This window comes from Xiphias gladius, chromosome 8 (genome assembly GCF_016859285.1).
Source record: "Xiphias gladius isolate SHS-SW01 ecotype Sanya breed wild chromosome 8, ASM1685928v1, whole genome shotgun sequence".
NCBI classification, from domain to species: domain Eukaryota; kingdom Metazoa; phylum Chordata; class Actinopteri; order Istiophoriformes; family Xiphiidae; genus Xiphias; species Xiphias gladius.
In genome coordinates, this window is record NC_053407.1 from 7116624 (window position 1) to 7133659 (window position 17036).

At 38.0% G+C, this 17036-nt stretch overlaps 1 protein-coding gene across 6 annotated transcripts in view; it reads left to right on the plus strand.

Moving 5' to 3' along the window:
- The window catches only part of il34 (interleukin 34), a 41911-nt gene extending 25562 nt beyond the window's left edge, over positions 1-16349 (plus strand). For 4 of the 6 annotated variants that reach the window (XM_040134022.1, XM_040134023.1, XM_040134024.1 and 1 more), the window contains 3 exons: positions 3314-3421; positions 5860-6043; positions 12466-16349. In XM_040134022.1, the coding sequence (XP_039989956.1) occupies positions 3314-3421; positions 5860-6043; positions 12466-12524 (351 nt within the window). In that variant the 3' untranslated portion in view covers positions 12525-16349. Of the gene's footprint in view, positions 1-3313; positions 3422-5859; positions 6044-6296; positions 6680-6709; positions 7882-12465 lie in introns of those variants that run through there. The other 2 variants (XM_040134027.1, XM_040134026.1) reach the window with 2 other exon arrangements.
- The last annotated feature ends 687 nt before the right edge of the window (positions 16350-17036 follow it).

Sequence of the window (17036 nt, forward strand, 5' to 3'; positions counted from 1 at the left end):
AAAAGAACGAATGCCCGGGTGAGCTCAGCAACACCAAAAGGCCTGGATGGAAGACAACTAAAGTGGATGATCGCAGAATTCTTTCCTCTGCGAAGAAAAACCCCTTCACTGCATCTAGCCAGATCGAGAACACTCTTGAGGAGGTAGGTGTATCATTTTCAAAGTCTACAATCAAGAGAACCTTTCATGAATATAAATACAGAGGGTTTGTCATGAGGTGCAAACCATTGGAAACAGTGAAAGAACAGAGAGGCCAGATTATACTTTGCCACAAAACATCTAAAAAAGCTTACCCAGTTCTGGAACAAGATTCTTAGGACAGATGAAACCAGGATTAACTTGAAACAGAATGATGGGAAGAGAAGAGTATGGAAAAGGAAAGCAACGGCTCATGAAGAGTACCACATCATCTGTCAAACATGGTGGAGGCATTGTTATGGCATGGGTATGTATGGCTGCCAATGGATCTGGGTCACTGTTGTTTACCAACGATGTGACTGCTGATAGAAGAAGCAGGATGAATTCTGAAGTGTATAGGGCTATACTATCTGCTCAGATTCAGCCAAATGCAAAACTGATAGGAAATTGCAATATAGATGGATAATGACCCAAAACATACCGTGAAAGCAACCCAAGAGCTTCTAAAGGCAAAGATATGGAATATTCTTCAATGGCCCAAGTCAGTCAACTGACCTCAGTCAACTGACCTGAGCATGCTTTTCACTGACTGAAGACAAAACTGAAGGCAGAAAGACCCAGAAACAAGCAGCAACTGAAGGCGGCTGAAGTAAAGACCTAGCAAAGCATCGCAAGGGAGAAAACTCTGCATTTGGTTATGTCCATGGGTTCCAGACTTCAGGCAGTCTTTGACTGCAAAGGATTTTCATCCATGTATTAAAAATAATCCTTATATTTATAATTGTGTTGGTTTGTCCAATTAATTTTGAGCTTCTGAAAAAAGAGGGACTATGTATTTATATCCTAAACGGTTAGTGCAATGTTTTGTTAAACCCCTTTGAATCAAAGCTGAATGTCTACAGTTAAATCACATCTTAATAGCCTTGTTTCAGATCCAATATGGTATTGTACAGAGGCAAAAGTATGAAAATTGTGTTGCCGTCCAAATACTTATGGACCTAATTATATTGATGGGGACATGGTTTTTAAACTCTTCAGGCGAGTGAAAGAGAGGAAAAGTCCTGGCCAAGACAAGATTGGCAATCGACTTCTTAAGAACTGTGCAGAGCCTTTACCTGACATGTTTTCCATCATCTTCATGAAGTCACCCCAAGTCACCCCAAGGATTCTATAATTTTACCTGTGCCTAAGACTAAAGCACCAAATGAAAATGACTTTCAGCCTGTGGCACTTACCTCTCTGGTTATTTATAAAATATGTTCAATATTTCAGGCAAAATTGGATAATCTTCTTCTGGCTCCCTCCAGGGCTGTGTCCTCCCACCCTTGTTATTTGTTTTACACACTAGGTGTCGGTGTCATTATGAGGACAGACACATCATTAAGTTTGCGTATGACATGTCCCTGCTAAATGACGATGATATTGACCATGGTCCAGTGGTGGATGATTTTAGTGATTTCTGTGATCGCACCTTCCTAGACATTAATGTGTCTTAAACACAAGAAATGATAATTGACTCCAGAAAGAAACCTCCAACTGTTGGTCCTGCTTTTATTCATGGCCAGGCTGTTGAAGTTGTCCAGCAGTACAAGTATCTGGGACAATAATGGACAACAAATTAGCATTTGACCCTAACACTGATGTTGTCTGTGGAAAGGCCAACCATTGTATGTACACTTATCGTAAGCTGAGAAGTTTTAATGTTGACACCTCTTTTATGAAAATGTTGCATTCTTGTTTTATTGAGTCTGTCTTAACATTTTCTTTTATCTGCTGGTGTGGGTCACTTAGCTATTAACAGTAACAGAAATTTTGACCAGGGGTGCCCAAACTTTTTAATGCCACTATAGGAGTGAAAATGTTTAACTAATCATGTAAATGAAATTGTTTTCACAGCTGATGTCGAAAAATTGGTGCTTTTACAAACTAGTGAGAATCTGCTTGTGTGGGCGTTGACCTGTTGTTATATGTTGTAAGCAAAGCTTACTTGAGAGTTCCGGGGGCCCTTGGCCCTTGGCTTAGATTTAGTTAAGTAGTTGTAAATAAATGCATAACACCATTTCATGAGAGCCTACAGTTAGATATGGGAAATTAACACGGTCTACAGTAACTCTACTAGGACATCATAGTTCTGACTTTTGAAGCTTTGATGACCCTGTTTCTTTCATAAAATATATTCATTATAGCACAGTCAGTAGCTCAGCCATTTGAATTATGTCACTCATTCAAACCCTTTTGTTTTATGGTTTGATTATGTATAAAATGTGCCCTACTCTTTTCTATGCAGCTCTGAGGTGAATCATAAGACTACAGCTCTGTCGATCAATCAATAATGATAATTTTAATATCAAATGTCAGTCATTGGCTGATTAAGGGAAAGACACACACTGTATGTTGACCAGTGACATGAGCTTGCAACACCACTCACACCTGGACCCGCTCTTTGCCCTCAGGTAAAAACTAAAGTAGCATGTGCCGCTCACCTGAGCTGCTGACAAGACCAGTGAGGCGTGCCCCACTGCGGCTCTCTCTACTTTCTCTTGAACCCTCTAAAACCTCAGGGCCTGGGCCCCTGTAATCCTGTGCATTAGGCACTGATTGCAGATTTTTTATGAAAAATGTAAACACCCTTAAACCACAACTGATGCCCACTTAATCTAATACTGACCGGATTTCAGAGCTAAGTGAATCAGTTCATTGCAGTCTGCTGCAACACTCCAGTCAATCTGTTGGCAGTGAACTGCTGAGGCTGGTTTGCTGACCACCAGATTAATAAAATGGTCAGTGGCTTGAGCTAGGAGGCCTCTTCTGACTTTAATTGAATTTCCAGTTCATCAATTAATAGTAGCATTTAATAAAAGATTCAAGTTTCTCATAACTAAACTGTTACAGTGTGCAAAAACATTTAAAAAAAAAAAACCTATTTTGTATAATGCAATTTGTGCTTATATTAAGATTCTTTCAAGGAAATACTTTATTAGCTAGATTTCCTTATAGTGCAAGTTGTGAATTTCCAAGTTTTTCAATGAGACATTTATTTAGTTTTGTCAATTTTTAGGCATTTACAAAGAGTCAGCAGTCTGAATGGAGAAGATATTTTTTCTGCTGTCCTCGAGTTTGTCATCACATCTTAAATTTTGTTGTAACGAAACTTAAAGAGGAATTTAAATTTCAGATCATCCGGGTTATGCCAGAAAGACATCCTTCGCGTCCATACACCGCTGAGTTGGAAAGACGCTTCAGGGATGCTGAGGGAGTCTTTGTACAGTCGCATCCTGCTGAGGTAAGGCAGAGGTCATGCAACTGTACCACAGCTGTTTTCAGTTCCTCTTCAAATGAAGCAATTCAGTAAGTAAGTGAATTTCCCTCAGACTGTAAGGGTCAGAGGATATTTGGCAGAAGACGGATGTCACATTGATTCTATTTATCAATATTGGGAATGAACACCCTTATTAAGCACAGCTTCTATTTATGGTCAAAAAAAATTCTGTGAAGATGAATTTAGTACACCCATTGATAATTCAGTGAAATTTGTATGAGGGATATTTTGCATGGTAATGAGTACTGGGATGATAGTTTTTTTCTGATTGTGACTCATCTTCACTGGTATTTGATCAAAAATCAAATGTTTCACTCAAGTTATTCAGTTTAAATATGAGTCCTCTCTGACCTCTGGGTTAAGCCATGTTGGGCCAGAGGTAGGAGTGATGAGAACACTTTCATGAACAGTTTCTAAATGGCAGACATGGACAATTGGACAATTTACATGCATTCACAGACAAATGTCCTATCAGGCATCATCACAGAGTGCCCTGGGGCCTGGGGTACACCTCAGGGATGTCTGCCACTTGAAGTCCTTGTGTCTCTTGCATTACAATGACAATCACTGGGTCCTTGCTGGTTACCATTTTTGGTTACCCCAGCTCACTAGCAGCCATGGTCTGTCTTCCTGACTCATCTCAGAATCCCGGAGCCACGTTTACAAAAGTATTTTATCCTATCACTATGGTTGATAACATTAATGACACTAAATGGCCCTAAACGTTCCTATTTGAGTTTCCTTTCAAGTCCAATTATTTAAAACTTCTGAAAGCAACCAATTGAGGCGTTGGGATCAGTTAAAGATCAGAGAAACAGTCGAGTCGAGCTTCTATGTTTGATGTCACACTTAATGGATGCCTTTACTTACTGTGTCCACAGTGATTGGTGCGCAGGGAATGGTTGATGAATGTATTGTATACTGTGTGTAGTAGTTGGACACACATAATTGTCACCATATTGACAATAAAAGTGGCAGTGTGACCAAAAAGGGAAAGCAAACCAAACCAAAGTCTCAACAACTACATATGCAACATTTTCTTACTTCACATGTCATTTCATTGAGGTCCTGGGCGTGGGTGTTGGGAAGATGTGAGGACCCAAAGTCTGCAGACTGAAGCTACAGGAGTGACAAATTCAGCCTGGACACTTATGAATTAAAAACATATGTCGGTTTACTCCAAATGGAAATGGAGGAAGGAAATGTAGTAAAAAGTGACTGATGGGTGATCGGTCTTTTTTTTTTTTTTTTTTTTTTTTTTTCGTGTACACTACTGCTCAAAAGTTTTAGAAAAAGAAAACCCAGTTTTCAAGTTTTTATTGCAATTTAAGCAGTTCAAGTCCAGTGAATAGCCTTAAATGGTAAGTGGTAAACTGCTCAAGGTGGAAAAAAAAAAAAGTTTGGTCACCAAAAATTAAAACATCATGTAAATTTCAGAGAAACCAGGAGCTTTTCAAGGACTAAGAAATTGGTTAACTTACAGCTTTCTTGCAACAATGGAAGTAAATGAGACCTTGAAAGTTGAAGCAAAAAAATCCTAAAGATGCCCCAAACTTTGTTGATTACTTACAAACCCTCTGTTTGTATAAGGCAGTATTGGAACAATATGTGTTACTACACCCTCTGATGCATTATTAGGACAACACTGTACAACAGGAAGTAGTGCTGTATATTGTTATCAGAATGGTGAGAAAAAGGCAAGTAACAAAGGAGGACAGACTACCTGGTAAGGGGGTCATCCTAGAGCAAGATAACGACCCAAAAGATTGGAAGAAAAGAATTAGATAGTGGCTTCACATGATGGAAGACCAGCACAGTCTCCAGACTTAAACCCCATAGAGCTGGTTTGGGATGAACTGGACAGAAGGTGAAAGCAAAGCAAACTACAAGTGCAACACACTTCTGGGAACTTCTGCAACAGTGTTGGGACGAACCTTGTAAACAATGTTTCATTTCCATTGTAGAAAAGATTGCCACAAGTGTGTTTGGCTGCAGGGTTACATTAAATTTAATTCAACAAGAACATTCCACAATTCCTTATTTTTAAAATCTCCAATTGTTCATTTGTGCTATGCTTTAACTTAAGAAACACTGAGAACTCGAATTATGTAAATTTAAATAACAGCTGGAAAAACTGATGTGTTATAAAACCTTTGACTGGTAGTGTATGTAACTTGTGTGTATTGAACTTTCACAAAATCCATAAATATCACATTTTGAAATCCTCACGGTGAATGGATTTATTTAATGTCACACTATAGTTGATTTACTTTATTTCCTATGTTGACCTTTATAGATGCAAATCACCTTATGGATCCATACACATTTACTCACTCGCAGATAGCCCATCTGGCTATCTCTCACTCGTGTGTGTGTTTTCGTGTGTTTTCATGTGTGTCCAGGTGTTCCAGCAGGACCTTCCAGAGACTATCCAGGACATTTGGGATCGTTTAACAGAAGAGCCTGACAGAGAGCCAGACTCCAACTGGCGATTTGTTTCTCCGAAATCCCTCCTAGACAACTTCTGCCACACCATGTACTGCCTCTTCAGCGAGTGCTTTGCCAGCACAGAAGCGCAGCAGGACTGTGAGTATAACAGAGGAAACAGTAAAACCTCCAGTGTCGCTGTGGGCTACAACTAAAAACTTGGAATAAGAATAATTTTTTTCCTAATGTGACAGGGATATAATAACAGAGACTAGCACACACATAGCACAAGCGGTGTAAAAACAATTTAAAGCAAAGTAAAAACTATTCACGAAGAGCCATTCCATATAAAGATGTCTAACGGATTTATTACAAAGGCTCCATCAGCATTTGTTTTTCATTTACATTTTAGATTAGCCAGAAGCCAAGACTCTGAAGCTGTGATCTGCCTCACATGGGGTAAAACAGTTGTGAAACTAGGACAGGTAGAGGTGGACGTGCATTTTTCAGTCAGGACAGTACGCACACCAATGGTCTAAAACTCAAATTGGTCTTCACAATGTATAGCCAACAAGTAAACTTACATACACCCTTTTTTTTCATCATAGTGCTAGACAGAAAATACCTCAGTCAATTACTAAAATGCAGTTAGCAAAATGTTACACACTTTTTGATTCCTGCAGTAGTTTGAAAAGAGAGTCGGGAGTCTAGGAGGCCAGTTTCAAAGACAAAGCTTAGGCCTAGCATAGCTGCTTTCGTATGTACAAAGGAAATGCACTGGAGAAAATACCTTTGATGGAGCCCAGACTTTCCTCTCTGTTTCAGAGAAAGGCCTTCACCCACCTCTCTCCAAGTTCTGATCACTTTGAGGTTTTTGGCATCTGGAATCATTTATTGTGAATCTGTTGATCTGTGTAGTGTCGGTGAAGCAACTGTGTGCAGAATAATTCACAAAGTCAGCATGGCCATTTGTGAACTGAAGAGTGTTTTCATCAGGTTTCCTGATGCTGCTGGCTAAGCCAACTATAAAGTGCAATTCTATGAAAATGGGCACTTCCCAGGAATGATTGGCTGTAAAGATGTATGTAATGTTCCCAAGTCTCCATCAACTCCTGAGGCTGAGGGGTACAGGAACTGTAAGAACTGGTTTCCCATCAATGTTCAGGGTGTATGCGCTCCTAAATTACAGTTTTCAAACATTGTTGCCCAGTTGAAAGGTGCAACTCACAATTAAAGGATTTTTCTCAACTCATCACTGTGTGCAGTTTCAGAGTGGACAATATAGTGGAATACTACTTGGTAACAGTGGGTATGGTCAGAGTAACTATTTATTCACTCCATACCTAAATCCCACAACAGGTTAGCAGCAAAGATACCCAAGAGCTCATATCCGCAGAGGGATAAAGGGATGGACGAGCGTATGTTTGGAGTGTGGAAAAATCAAATCCAGTGTTCGCATATTACACTTCTTTTCAAACAAAGGTGATGCTGCAAGGTGTTACAGCTGTGCATCCCTTTTTTTGGATCTTCCAGTGGCAGGTTAGGTTCAAGCAGATGTGCCCAGGGCTGAGGCAGGCAATGACCAATAAGGACTTGCACACATAGTTGCTTTCACATTGCAGCACTTGAGTTAGATGAGATGCATTTAGATATGGAATGTATTCATTATGTCTTTTGTTGCTTTGATAATGTCTCTGTAATGAACTGGCGCAAACAGTATCTAGTGAGTCATCAGAGGGGAGTTTACAAGCAGTGTTTTCAACTTAGTGCTTTAGTCGCTTGATTTACCGACTTTTCACATCCTGTTAGCGACTTTTCTTCAAAAAAGCACCTAGAGACAACTTTCTTGATAAACCTTAGCTTCTTTCTGTAGAAGAGAGGCGCCAGTATTTCCCCTAAGTGCAAGGTCAGGCTTCCCTCCGCAGGCACCCCCCTCTATGCATCTCATTCAATTGACCCCACAGATTCTAAAATCAGGATTTTAGCAGTGCAGGGCAGCAGCTTGGAAACGGCTTAGATGTTACTGCTGGTTAACATGTAGTCTTAATGTGCCATGTCTCAGTCACTATTTCATACTTGTTCTGTTAACTGACAACCGAAACAGAAAGACAGGTACATGAGAACAGCTTTATTGGGAATAGGGCGGTATTCAATTACTGTATATGTGAGCACAGACCATAGGAGAGAAGCAAACAGATAAAGGGTGGTACAGCCACACTCTAGGTTTTGACTTAGTCTTGTTTGATCATAGCTTTCTCCTCCAACTTCATATCCAACTGAACTTGTAGAATTCTCATTTTCATTTTATGTTCTACCTTCAGATATTTCATTAACAGCTCAAGAAATTCTCCGGCTAACTTTTCATGCAGAGTTATCTTTTTTGTTCTCTGCTGAAAGGTGGTGACAGCATTTTTACTCTTGGATGGCATAGCAGATGTGGCACGCACACACTCACTGTGTGCTGACACTTGAAACCTGTTCAGATTCCTTTCCTCTGAAAGAAGAACACTGTTATAAGCACAAATAAACTAATCTGACCCTTAGAATAAAATAAAAATAAAGATTGACACAGACAGTGGAATATATTTACCAAAAGGAAGTAACCAATTTAGTTTCCTTGGTGTATTTGCCATTTGTACTCAGGTCTTCATCTGAATTGTCTAAATGGTCATTGTCTGGTATACAATCCAGAGTTTGCTGTTGTCCTATTATTCCAGACAGCAAGTTGCTCATCAGTCTTGTTTTTATTTGATGTTCCACTACCAATTGTAAATTGATCTCTTCTGATGTCTGCATTCTCTCTCTTTTTAAAGCCAGTATAAGGTTCTTCCACAGAGTCTGTAAAGCTAGATATCACTCAATATTAGTGGTGTCACATAAAAATGAAAATAAAAAATATGAAACTCAATGAAAATATCTCACCTGAAGTTATTATACTGTCCTTGTGGTTACATTTTCATTTGCATTGAATTCACTGCAAATTGCTGCCCAATCACTCTTTTTCTTATGCTCAGTAGCAGTTGTATGGTTTTTACTTTCAATAACTCGACAAAATTTGTTTTAGTAGCTTTTTTTTCTTACTCACTAAAGTTTAAAATGTGCCCTACTAAGTAAGTCTTTTTGCCTCTGCCATTATTTTTGTCTCAAGATTCACACCAGTAATGGTGTTTTCTGTTCCATTCTGGGTTTTTATGAGCACCATTACACCAACAGAACATGCTCATAGTTAACCTAACGGGGCTTAACCCAGGTGTTTTCGTTTAGGCTCTGTGACTAACTAAGTTAAATTTAAGTCATTTTCATGAAAGCTACTTAAATTTTATATTTTAACTAGTAGACATTAAGGCCTACTCATGGCTTAATCTAAGCTTCGTCTGTGAAACTGGCTCTATAAATTGTAGAATTGTGCACTGAAGGATGACTGGGTAAAAGATTTAAAAGACAATTTAACTGTGATAAGCCTTGTTTTCAGTCCAGTATGACAGACATTTTGTGATGCATTATTCACCTAAAAATTGCTACATACATTATAACAAGCCCCTAATTTAAAAATGTATCCATCATCTTGCTGAATGCTGAGGCAAGCAGGTCTAACAGCATTTGACGTTGCTGTAGTTAAATTGACAAGACACGACTAAACCTTACAAAATGCAGTATGTTTCTTATTGGGAAGACAGAATGATTAGGTAGTGTAGGCATCTGTTACGCTAATGCTACCCCAGTCATTCAAAGAATGATATTCCCTCAATGTCAGAATGTGACCTTATATGTCTAAAACCATTATTACAAAGAAGTACAGCGTCACATCAAACATTTGCAGATCTGCTTTTGAGAGTGTATGAAGCCACTGAACAAAAATCAGCCTTGACCACCGACTCTTAAATAATGCAGTTGTTTTCCTAAGACACGTCACTAACATATGTTTTTAATCATAAAGTGTTACCTCCCTTTTCAGACTGCGAGGCATCCTCTGAGTCCCCCCGACCTAGGGCCTCTATGAAGACATATAAATTTAGCTCTGCATATTTAACCTTACACCTCACCATGTTTCATCTCCAAATATTATTTGTCATAATAATCATAATAATCATAATCATAATCGTGATCATAAATATCAATGTGCATCAAAATCACAGAAGCTGTTAGGAGCATGCTGCAGTGGCACAAACTGTGGCTCATCGGTACAAGAGCTAACACTTGACACATTTCAGTGGCAGATGGCAAAGTGATAAGCAGTGAGATATCACTGTTCTTCTCAGCTGAGTAAGTGGAGAATAGCTGATTTATTTGTTGTTGCTGCTCTCAACACACTACAGTGCAAACCCAGTGAAAGGAAGCACTTTCTCAGAAGATCTGCCTGTTGTACACTACAGAATTAAATAAAGCTACATTACATCAATTAAGAACCAAATAAAGTTAATTGAAGCGTAAAAATGACAATTTGTTATGTAACTCAGATGCTGAGATCTTTGCAGTAAAAGCTCTGTTAGTTGATTCTGCTAGTGCCTTTACTTCACATCCTGATATACTGCCCCTACCAGTCATGTAATTTCGCTTTCGTGAGGACATGCCTAACCAACACTTGGAAGTTTCACAGAATATGTGAGGGAGGCTAGCCATCATCATCATTACCTATGCAAGAGGATAGTTAAAAACAAGTATATTACAGCTCTGGGAAGAACCACAGACCCAACACCCCATAGGTCTTTGATTGAAGTACCACTAACTCCTGCCAGAAATATGCCAAAAAATAAAATAAAAACACCTACAGTATATGGAAAACTCTTGAGCTAAGTGTCAGTGACAGCATATTGATAAAGATTACTGTTGCAAAGATGGGGAATGTAATATATTTGTTGAATTTAAACCAGAACTGTTTTGGTATGTGCTGTAATTACACTGCACCCTCCACACGTTCATACACAGGATAATCCGTCATTGTCTGGAAGTAACAGTATACAGTATGTGTGCTGTATGAGGCTCTCACATCTGGGATACCGGAATGCACAATGTCATTGCATTCCACCAGCTAACACTGCCAAACTGTTATCTATTCCATTTGAGTATTAAAGTGACCATCTAACGAAAACCTTGTGATCTCTTGAGTATTGACTGAAACTGTCTTTAAAAGATAGTTGCGAAAACCTTTCTCTTTTCTTTTCTTCACTGTGGTCAGCTTGGATTTTCTCCTTTGGAACAGTGACATTGTTCAGTGTAGAAATTGTTCATAGTAGAAATACAAATACAAAAGTATCAAAACAATCCTGTAGTATAGTCCACCTCTTCCTTGTCCATCTATAAGGGCCAGTGTCTTCATCAGAAAAAATATACCCAAATTCAATCAGCAACACCTCCACAACTATATGGCCAGAATGAACAATCTTGGGCTCTATGGATAAGGGACACTTTGGAAAATTTTGAAATATAATAAGTCTCCCTGTCCCCACCACCACCCCAGAGTGACATTTCAAAATCTCCAGCAAAAATTTAAATTTTTACTTCCACCTAATGAAAATTCTAAATTAGAGAGAAAATAACACCCTTATAACAAAAAGTCAGTATTTATTGACCCTGTTGTACAAATTCTAAACTGCAACTCTACCAATGTTGATGCAATAAAAATGAATCACAACAATGAAATACTATTCATTTTAGCCATTTGGAGAGATTTGCAGAACCAAATGTGCCACACTCGCCGACCTTCTCAAAATGGTGGCAAAGGGTCATACTTTAACTACATGGCAACTGGTCCAAGCCAAGAACTAGTCCAGCACATAACCCTCTTTAAAACAGAAACAATTGTCATTTTTACAACTCGTTTTTTTTTTTGGAAGCTTAAACTAGACTGTTAATTACTGAGATTTAGAGGTGCTGGTAGGTGGATTTTGTCACATTTGGTCAGAACCATGCTAGCTGTTTTCCCCTGTCTTCTTTGTACTAAGCTAAGCTTGAGGTTGCTAGCACCAGCTTCATATTTTATACATGAAGGTCGAATCAGTCTTCTCATGTATTTCTCTGTAGGATAGCGATTAAGTGTATTTCCCGAGTGTGTTGAACTGCTCCTTTAAACACTTTGCTGATTTGGTGTATTTCAAAATAACCTTTATTCTACACTTAATTGTGCATATATTTGGAGTGGCCAAAAATATACATTTCTTACAGATAAAAAGTTGCTCATCTGATAAATCAGATGGCTCTCTGATTCAGGAAGTATGTGTGTGGTTTGGAAATTAGCCAAATATTATTAGTTAAGTGTTCCGAAGTCTCTGTGATTTAGTCACAATCGTATATATGTACAGTATACTGCCATTATTGTGCAGTTTAAGAACTAAAGCTGCAACTACTTTGTATGTGACTCCTCAAAAAGGTGAAATCTGAGACTAAAGTTGTGCTTAAAGTTAAGTAGCTCTGGTCCCATGGCTCATACTGTATCCATATGGTGAGAGTCAGGGAAGTGATCCATTTTCATGATATGACAGTAAAAAAATGTCAATGGTAATAATATTTACAGAATAGGAGTTAATCAATCAGACAGTCAGTGTAAATGTTTAATGGAGGTTCTCTTCTTGTCTGCTTTACAGACTGTGGTGTTTCCCATTGGAGGAAAGGCAGGAAGAAAGACTTTCAGCCCGAAAGCTGAGAAGAGGCCAGTGGGGTGAAGTTGTCCCAGTTGATACTGATTAGGGATAAGTATCATTATCTCTCTTGAGCTGTAGGGAGAGGGGTAAAAGGACACTCCACACTGTAACTAGACAGCTCAGTTCTGATTTGTGAACATCAATAAGTCTTTCTCAAATCTTCCAAAGAAGATAATATGATAATATGATTAAGACACAAACCCTGGAAGGACTCCATCACTAAATGCAGACTAAAATTGTAGGCACAGTAACAGTATTCATGATGATTTTATGAGCGTATGGACTTCCTATTAAAATTACATAAAGGTAATTTTGGAGTAAAAGCTCCAACTCCTCAGTATTTCCAAATCTCTGTCAGGTAGGAAGCCCAAAGTATTTCTCTTCATGGCATGTCAGACTGATACTAGGGAATTGGGGTTACTAGTTTTGGAAGAGATTTTTCATGTTCACATATATCAACTAAACTGATGTATGATCAATATATTAGATAATTCCTTTTCTAAGGTGGATTCTCTAAGAGGGGGAGTGCAGCGCATGCTGCTTAATCCTTGTCAACGAAGGGTTAACTTCACCTGGCGTGAGGACGTCACTGTAGCATTGCCAACTCTATGCCCAAACCGGCATGGTTCACCTCAGAAACCATCATGAAGTAGTACGAGAGACTACACAATGGGTTCTTATTATATTGAAAAGCATAAACTGAGTATGTACCATAAACAGACTTCTCTTCCATGAATGCCTCTTTCAAACATCAGTGAACTAGAGTGAGAGCAGTGTGCATGAACTGAACTTCAAACCTAAAGGCAAGCTGATAACTATTGTTTTTTCTTCCATCTTCAGTTGTTGATTAAGCATTTCTTGATCCTACCACCTACATTTAAAGTGTTATTCTACAAGTGTGGTATAGGCCTAAACTGCATATTCAAAAGCCGTCAAAGGCTGTTGTTCATTTTTGCCTCATTCCAAGTATTTCTTTCTATATGTTTGTCATGCACAAAGAGTGAGACCTGAACCCAGATAAACTCCAACATACAATCATCTCCCTTCATCCAAACTATGCATTTTTATATTTACTGTGGATCTTTTATGGATTTTTTTCTTCGCCAGGCAACTATTGAATATTGTTATGACTCATTATCTGTGCAAATCTTAAAGAGTGACAATTAGTATTCAAATATGAAGCAACATCACAATCAGAATTTGTTAACTTTATTATCAGGCCTTCAAACATTTCCAAGTGTAATAGATAAATAATATAACAATAATTACATGGTTGCCATTATATCTGGCCATAGAAAAACATTTGCTGGAAAAGTGTGAGATTATAAATTACATTTTGTTTTGTTTGTATATACTAAAGTGGCACCCAGTCATGTTTGGGGTACTTTTAGTTGTTTTTTTCAGAATTTTAACTATGAACATGCTAGAAATCTCTGCATGAAAGTGGGTAAAAGTTGAATTTAAAACTCAACTCCATACCATTGCAAACATGACAGGTATTGAGTGGTTATTCTCAAGATTCAAATCTTTTACACTTTGCAATTTTAGTTTAATTCCAACAAATTCTGACTAAGATTTTACTTCTAATCAAATCAATAATTCCTGCCATTTTTTGTCTGAGATTGCCGATTAGGCTGTTCCAGTTCTGTTTTATTGTTTTCCACTTTTACAAGTCAACTCAAGGTTATCTACGGAATATATTAAATTTACATGATAGAGATCCTACATTTGTTTAATAGGCACTGTGATTGTAAGGCTCAATGTATAAAGGATAATGCAAATGTGTTTAAACCCAAAACCTGTGTACATGGGAGAAACCAAACAAAAAATTTAAGTGATCGCATGCTTGCGTCAGCTGTCAGGTGTTTCCATTTGTGTCACTTTATTTTATTAGTAGACATACTGTACATATATAAACAGGACTGGCAACTTGTTCCCTAGTTACCACAACAGAAGACAATTTTGCTCGGAGCCATAGTCAATGTCATGTTAAAGGTCCATTGAAAAATTTACCCTTTTCACAAACATAGCAAACATACTTTCACATTAGTGGAAGAAAGAGTCCACGCTAACAGAACTGATGCAGAGGCTCCATATTCTTTAGACACTTTTGGACTAGCAAAGGTGAAATGAAACAGTACAGATGTCGTGGTTTCGAGCCTTCTTCAGTGTGCTATAATACCTTGCAGTCTGTATATTTATATGTTTGACCTAATCCACAATAAAAAGAACTGCTAACAGGCTAACGCTAATTCTTGGGCCTAGCTCTCTATTAGCTTTCTGAGACCAGGATGTGAACACCTTCACTAAAAGCTTTTGGCTGAAAATTAGCTCTTTAATCTCATAGTATTTGTTTCAGTCACATTTAGTGTACTGGAGCAGAACCAAACCAGTGATGAACATATTGCTGAACTATTACATTCTGACTGCTGTGCATGGTGGCAATGTTTGTGAAAAGGGTTAGTAGGCACATGAAACAAGTAAATGAGTAACCTGTTGTGTGAAAGTTTTTCTCAGGTAACCTAAACAAAGCTAACTAGCTAGAAAGCTAATTTAGCAGAGCAGGTAAAATGATTTTGTTTGACCTACAGCACCCATCTAATTCCAGCCACTAGCCACTTAATAAAAACCTCCATTTCCACGAGTATTCAGGCAAGAGTGAGAATGTTTACTGTGTACTGTTGAGATCACTGAATTGTAAAGTTAGCAATTCAGTCAGCAATGCTCAGACATTAATTTCAAGCGCTGAGGATCTCCACTTTGGCTGCTGAGTAGTACAATAGATCACCTGAAGGTTATCTATAATTTTCAGGGTTGGAGTGCACCCTTGATCTTGTCTTGGTAATTGACTTAAACTGTCCATTTCATATGTCTGCACTCTGTTTATCTTGTGTTTATATTTTACATGCCTCACTTGATTATCAATGATGACTAAGTTAGGGTTAGGTGTTAATAAGCTGATTAAGATGTGTCCGTGTTGATGGTTCATGATCAGCACATGTAGATGTGTGGGCAATGCATAGGAGGGATTTAGTAACAGCGTACAGAGGACACTGTAGGCCTTCTAGGAGGCATGAATAACTTGTGAGGTACGTGGTTTATTTAGGCAACTTACACTTCCTAAGGCCCAATAAATAAAAAAGCACTTCCTTTTAAGAGGTTAATAAATGAGATTCAGTCTCTTATTGGAGTGCAAAATCACCATTTTAACAGAGGAAGTCCTCCACTAAAGGATACAAAGCTTACACTTTGACCTACTCAGACTTTAGGGTGAAAAAGGCATTACCTTAGAAATTAGGATTAATACATGGGAATTTATAATGTATTTGTTAAATGTACAAACTTTATGTGCATATACACACCCACGCAAAAGAGTGCAACACGTTTTAGTTTGGCAATAAATGTACCATCTTTGATTTTTTTTTTTTTTTTAAGCCTAATCTCAAAATGGACCAGGTGCTAAAAGATTGAGACTTTCTGCTTGTCAGAATGCACACGGGCCAAATCCGAGTGAACTGTGCAACAAGAATCACTTGATAACCAGGGATGTGCAGATCATGTCTGTAACCCAGCCTCTGGCTGAAAAAAAATGTAAACAGAGCTTGGTGAAATAGGGTGAAATGTATTTATTTTTAGGTCTCTATTTGCTAAAACCATTCAGTCACAGTGGGGTAGGTGGGGTCAGTCATTTACAGAATTGGGAACAGTCAGGGCTCAAGACTATTTGCTCACTACTTCATGCATTAACTGTTTTTACAAGACCGATGTGTTTGCATGTGAGTTGCAGTGGTGTCTTTTATCTTGATGCACCTGGTTTATTGCCTTTATTTGTGGTTAAAATATAATATACAATAAGAATATATATATATATATATATATATATATATATACACACACACACACACACACATTATTACTGTATGATAAAGTAATAGAAATATAATTTTCAAAGTTTGTAATACATGCATTACATACCAATTCAATAATGTGATGTTTCACTAAGCTTCAGGTAGTTGTCACATAAATTTGAGTTACACCCAAGACTGCACAAAGTATCTTCTTGCGCAAGCTCTCTATCTGTATCAAAGTTACAGTTTTAGTTCATGCCTCTCCTAATGCAATATATGATATACATTATAAGTCTTGCAAGCCTTATTATGTCACTCTTTAGGAGGGAGAAAGAGGATGCTCAATTATTATTTTGTATACAGCAATGGGTAGAGCAGCTTTCATAAGTCTTAAGGGGCTAAACTTGCTCCCTGCAAAAGAAGCTCTATAATGTTGTAATAGATGAATGATACGTATTGGTGTATTTCTGTGTATTTCTTTTTTATAACCATAAAAGCATTTTAAGGTGTATTCAAAGATCCCTTATTGTGAAAATAAAGTGAGATGTCCCACAGCTGACTGGCAAGAAAGAAAGATGATAACTGCAAACACATTGATGGTTGTTGTCTGTGGTCTTAAGATAGATTTTAGAAACAGATGTTTTTTATACGCAAGATATTGAATTT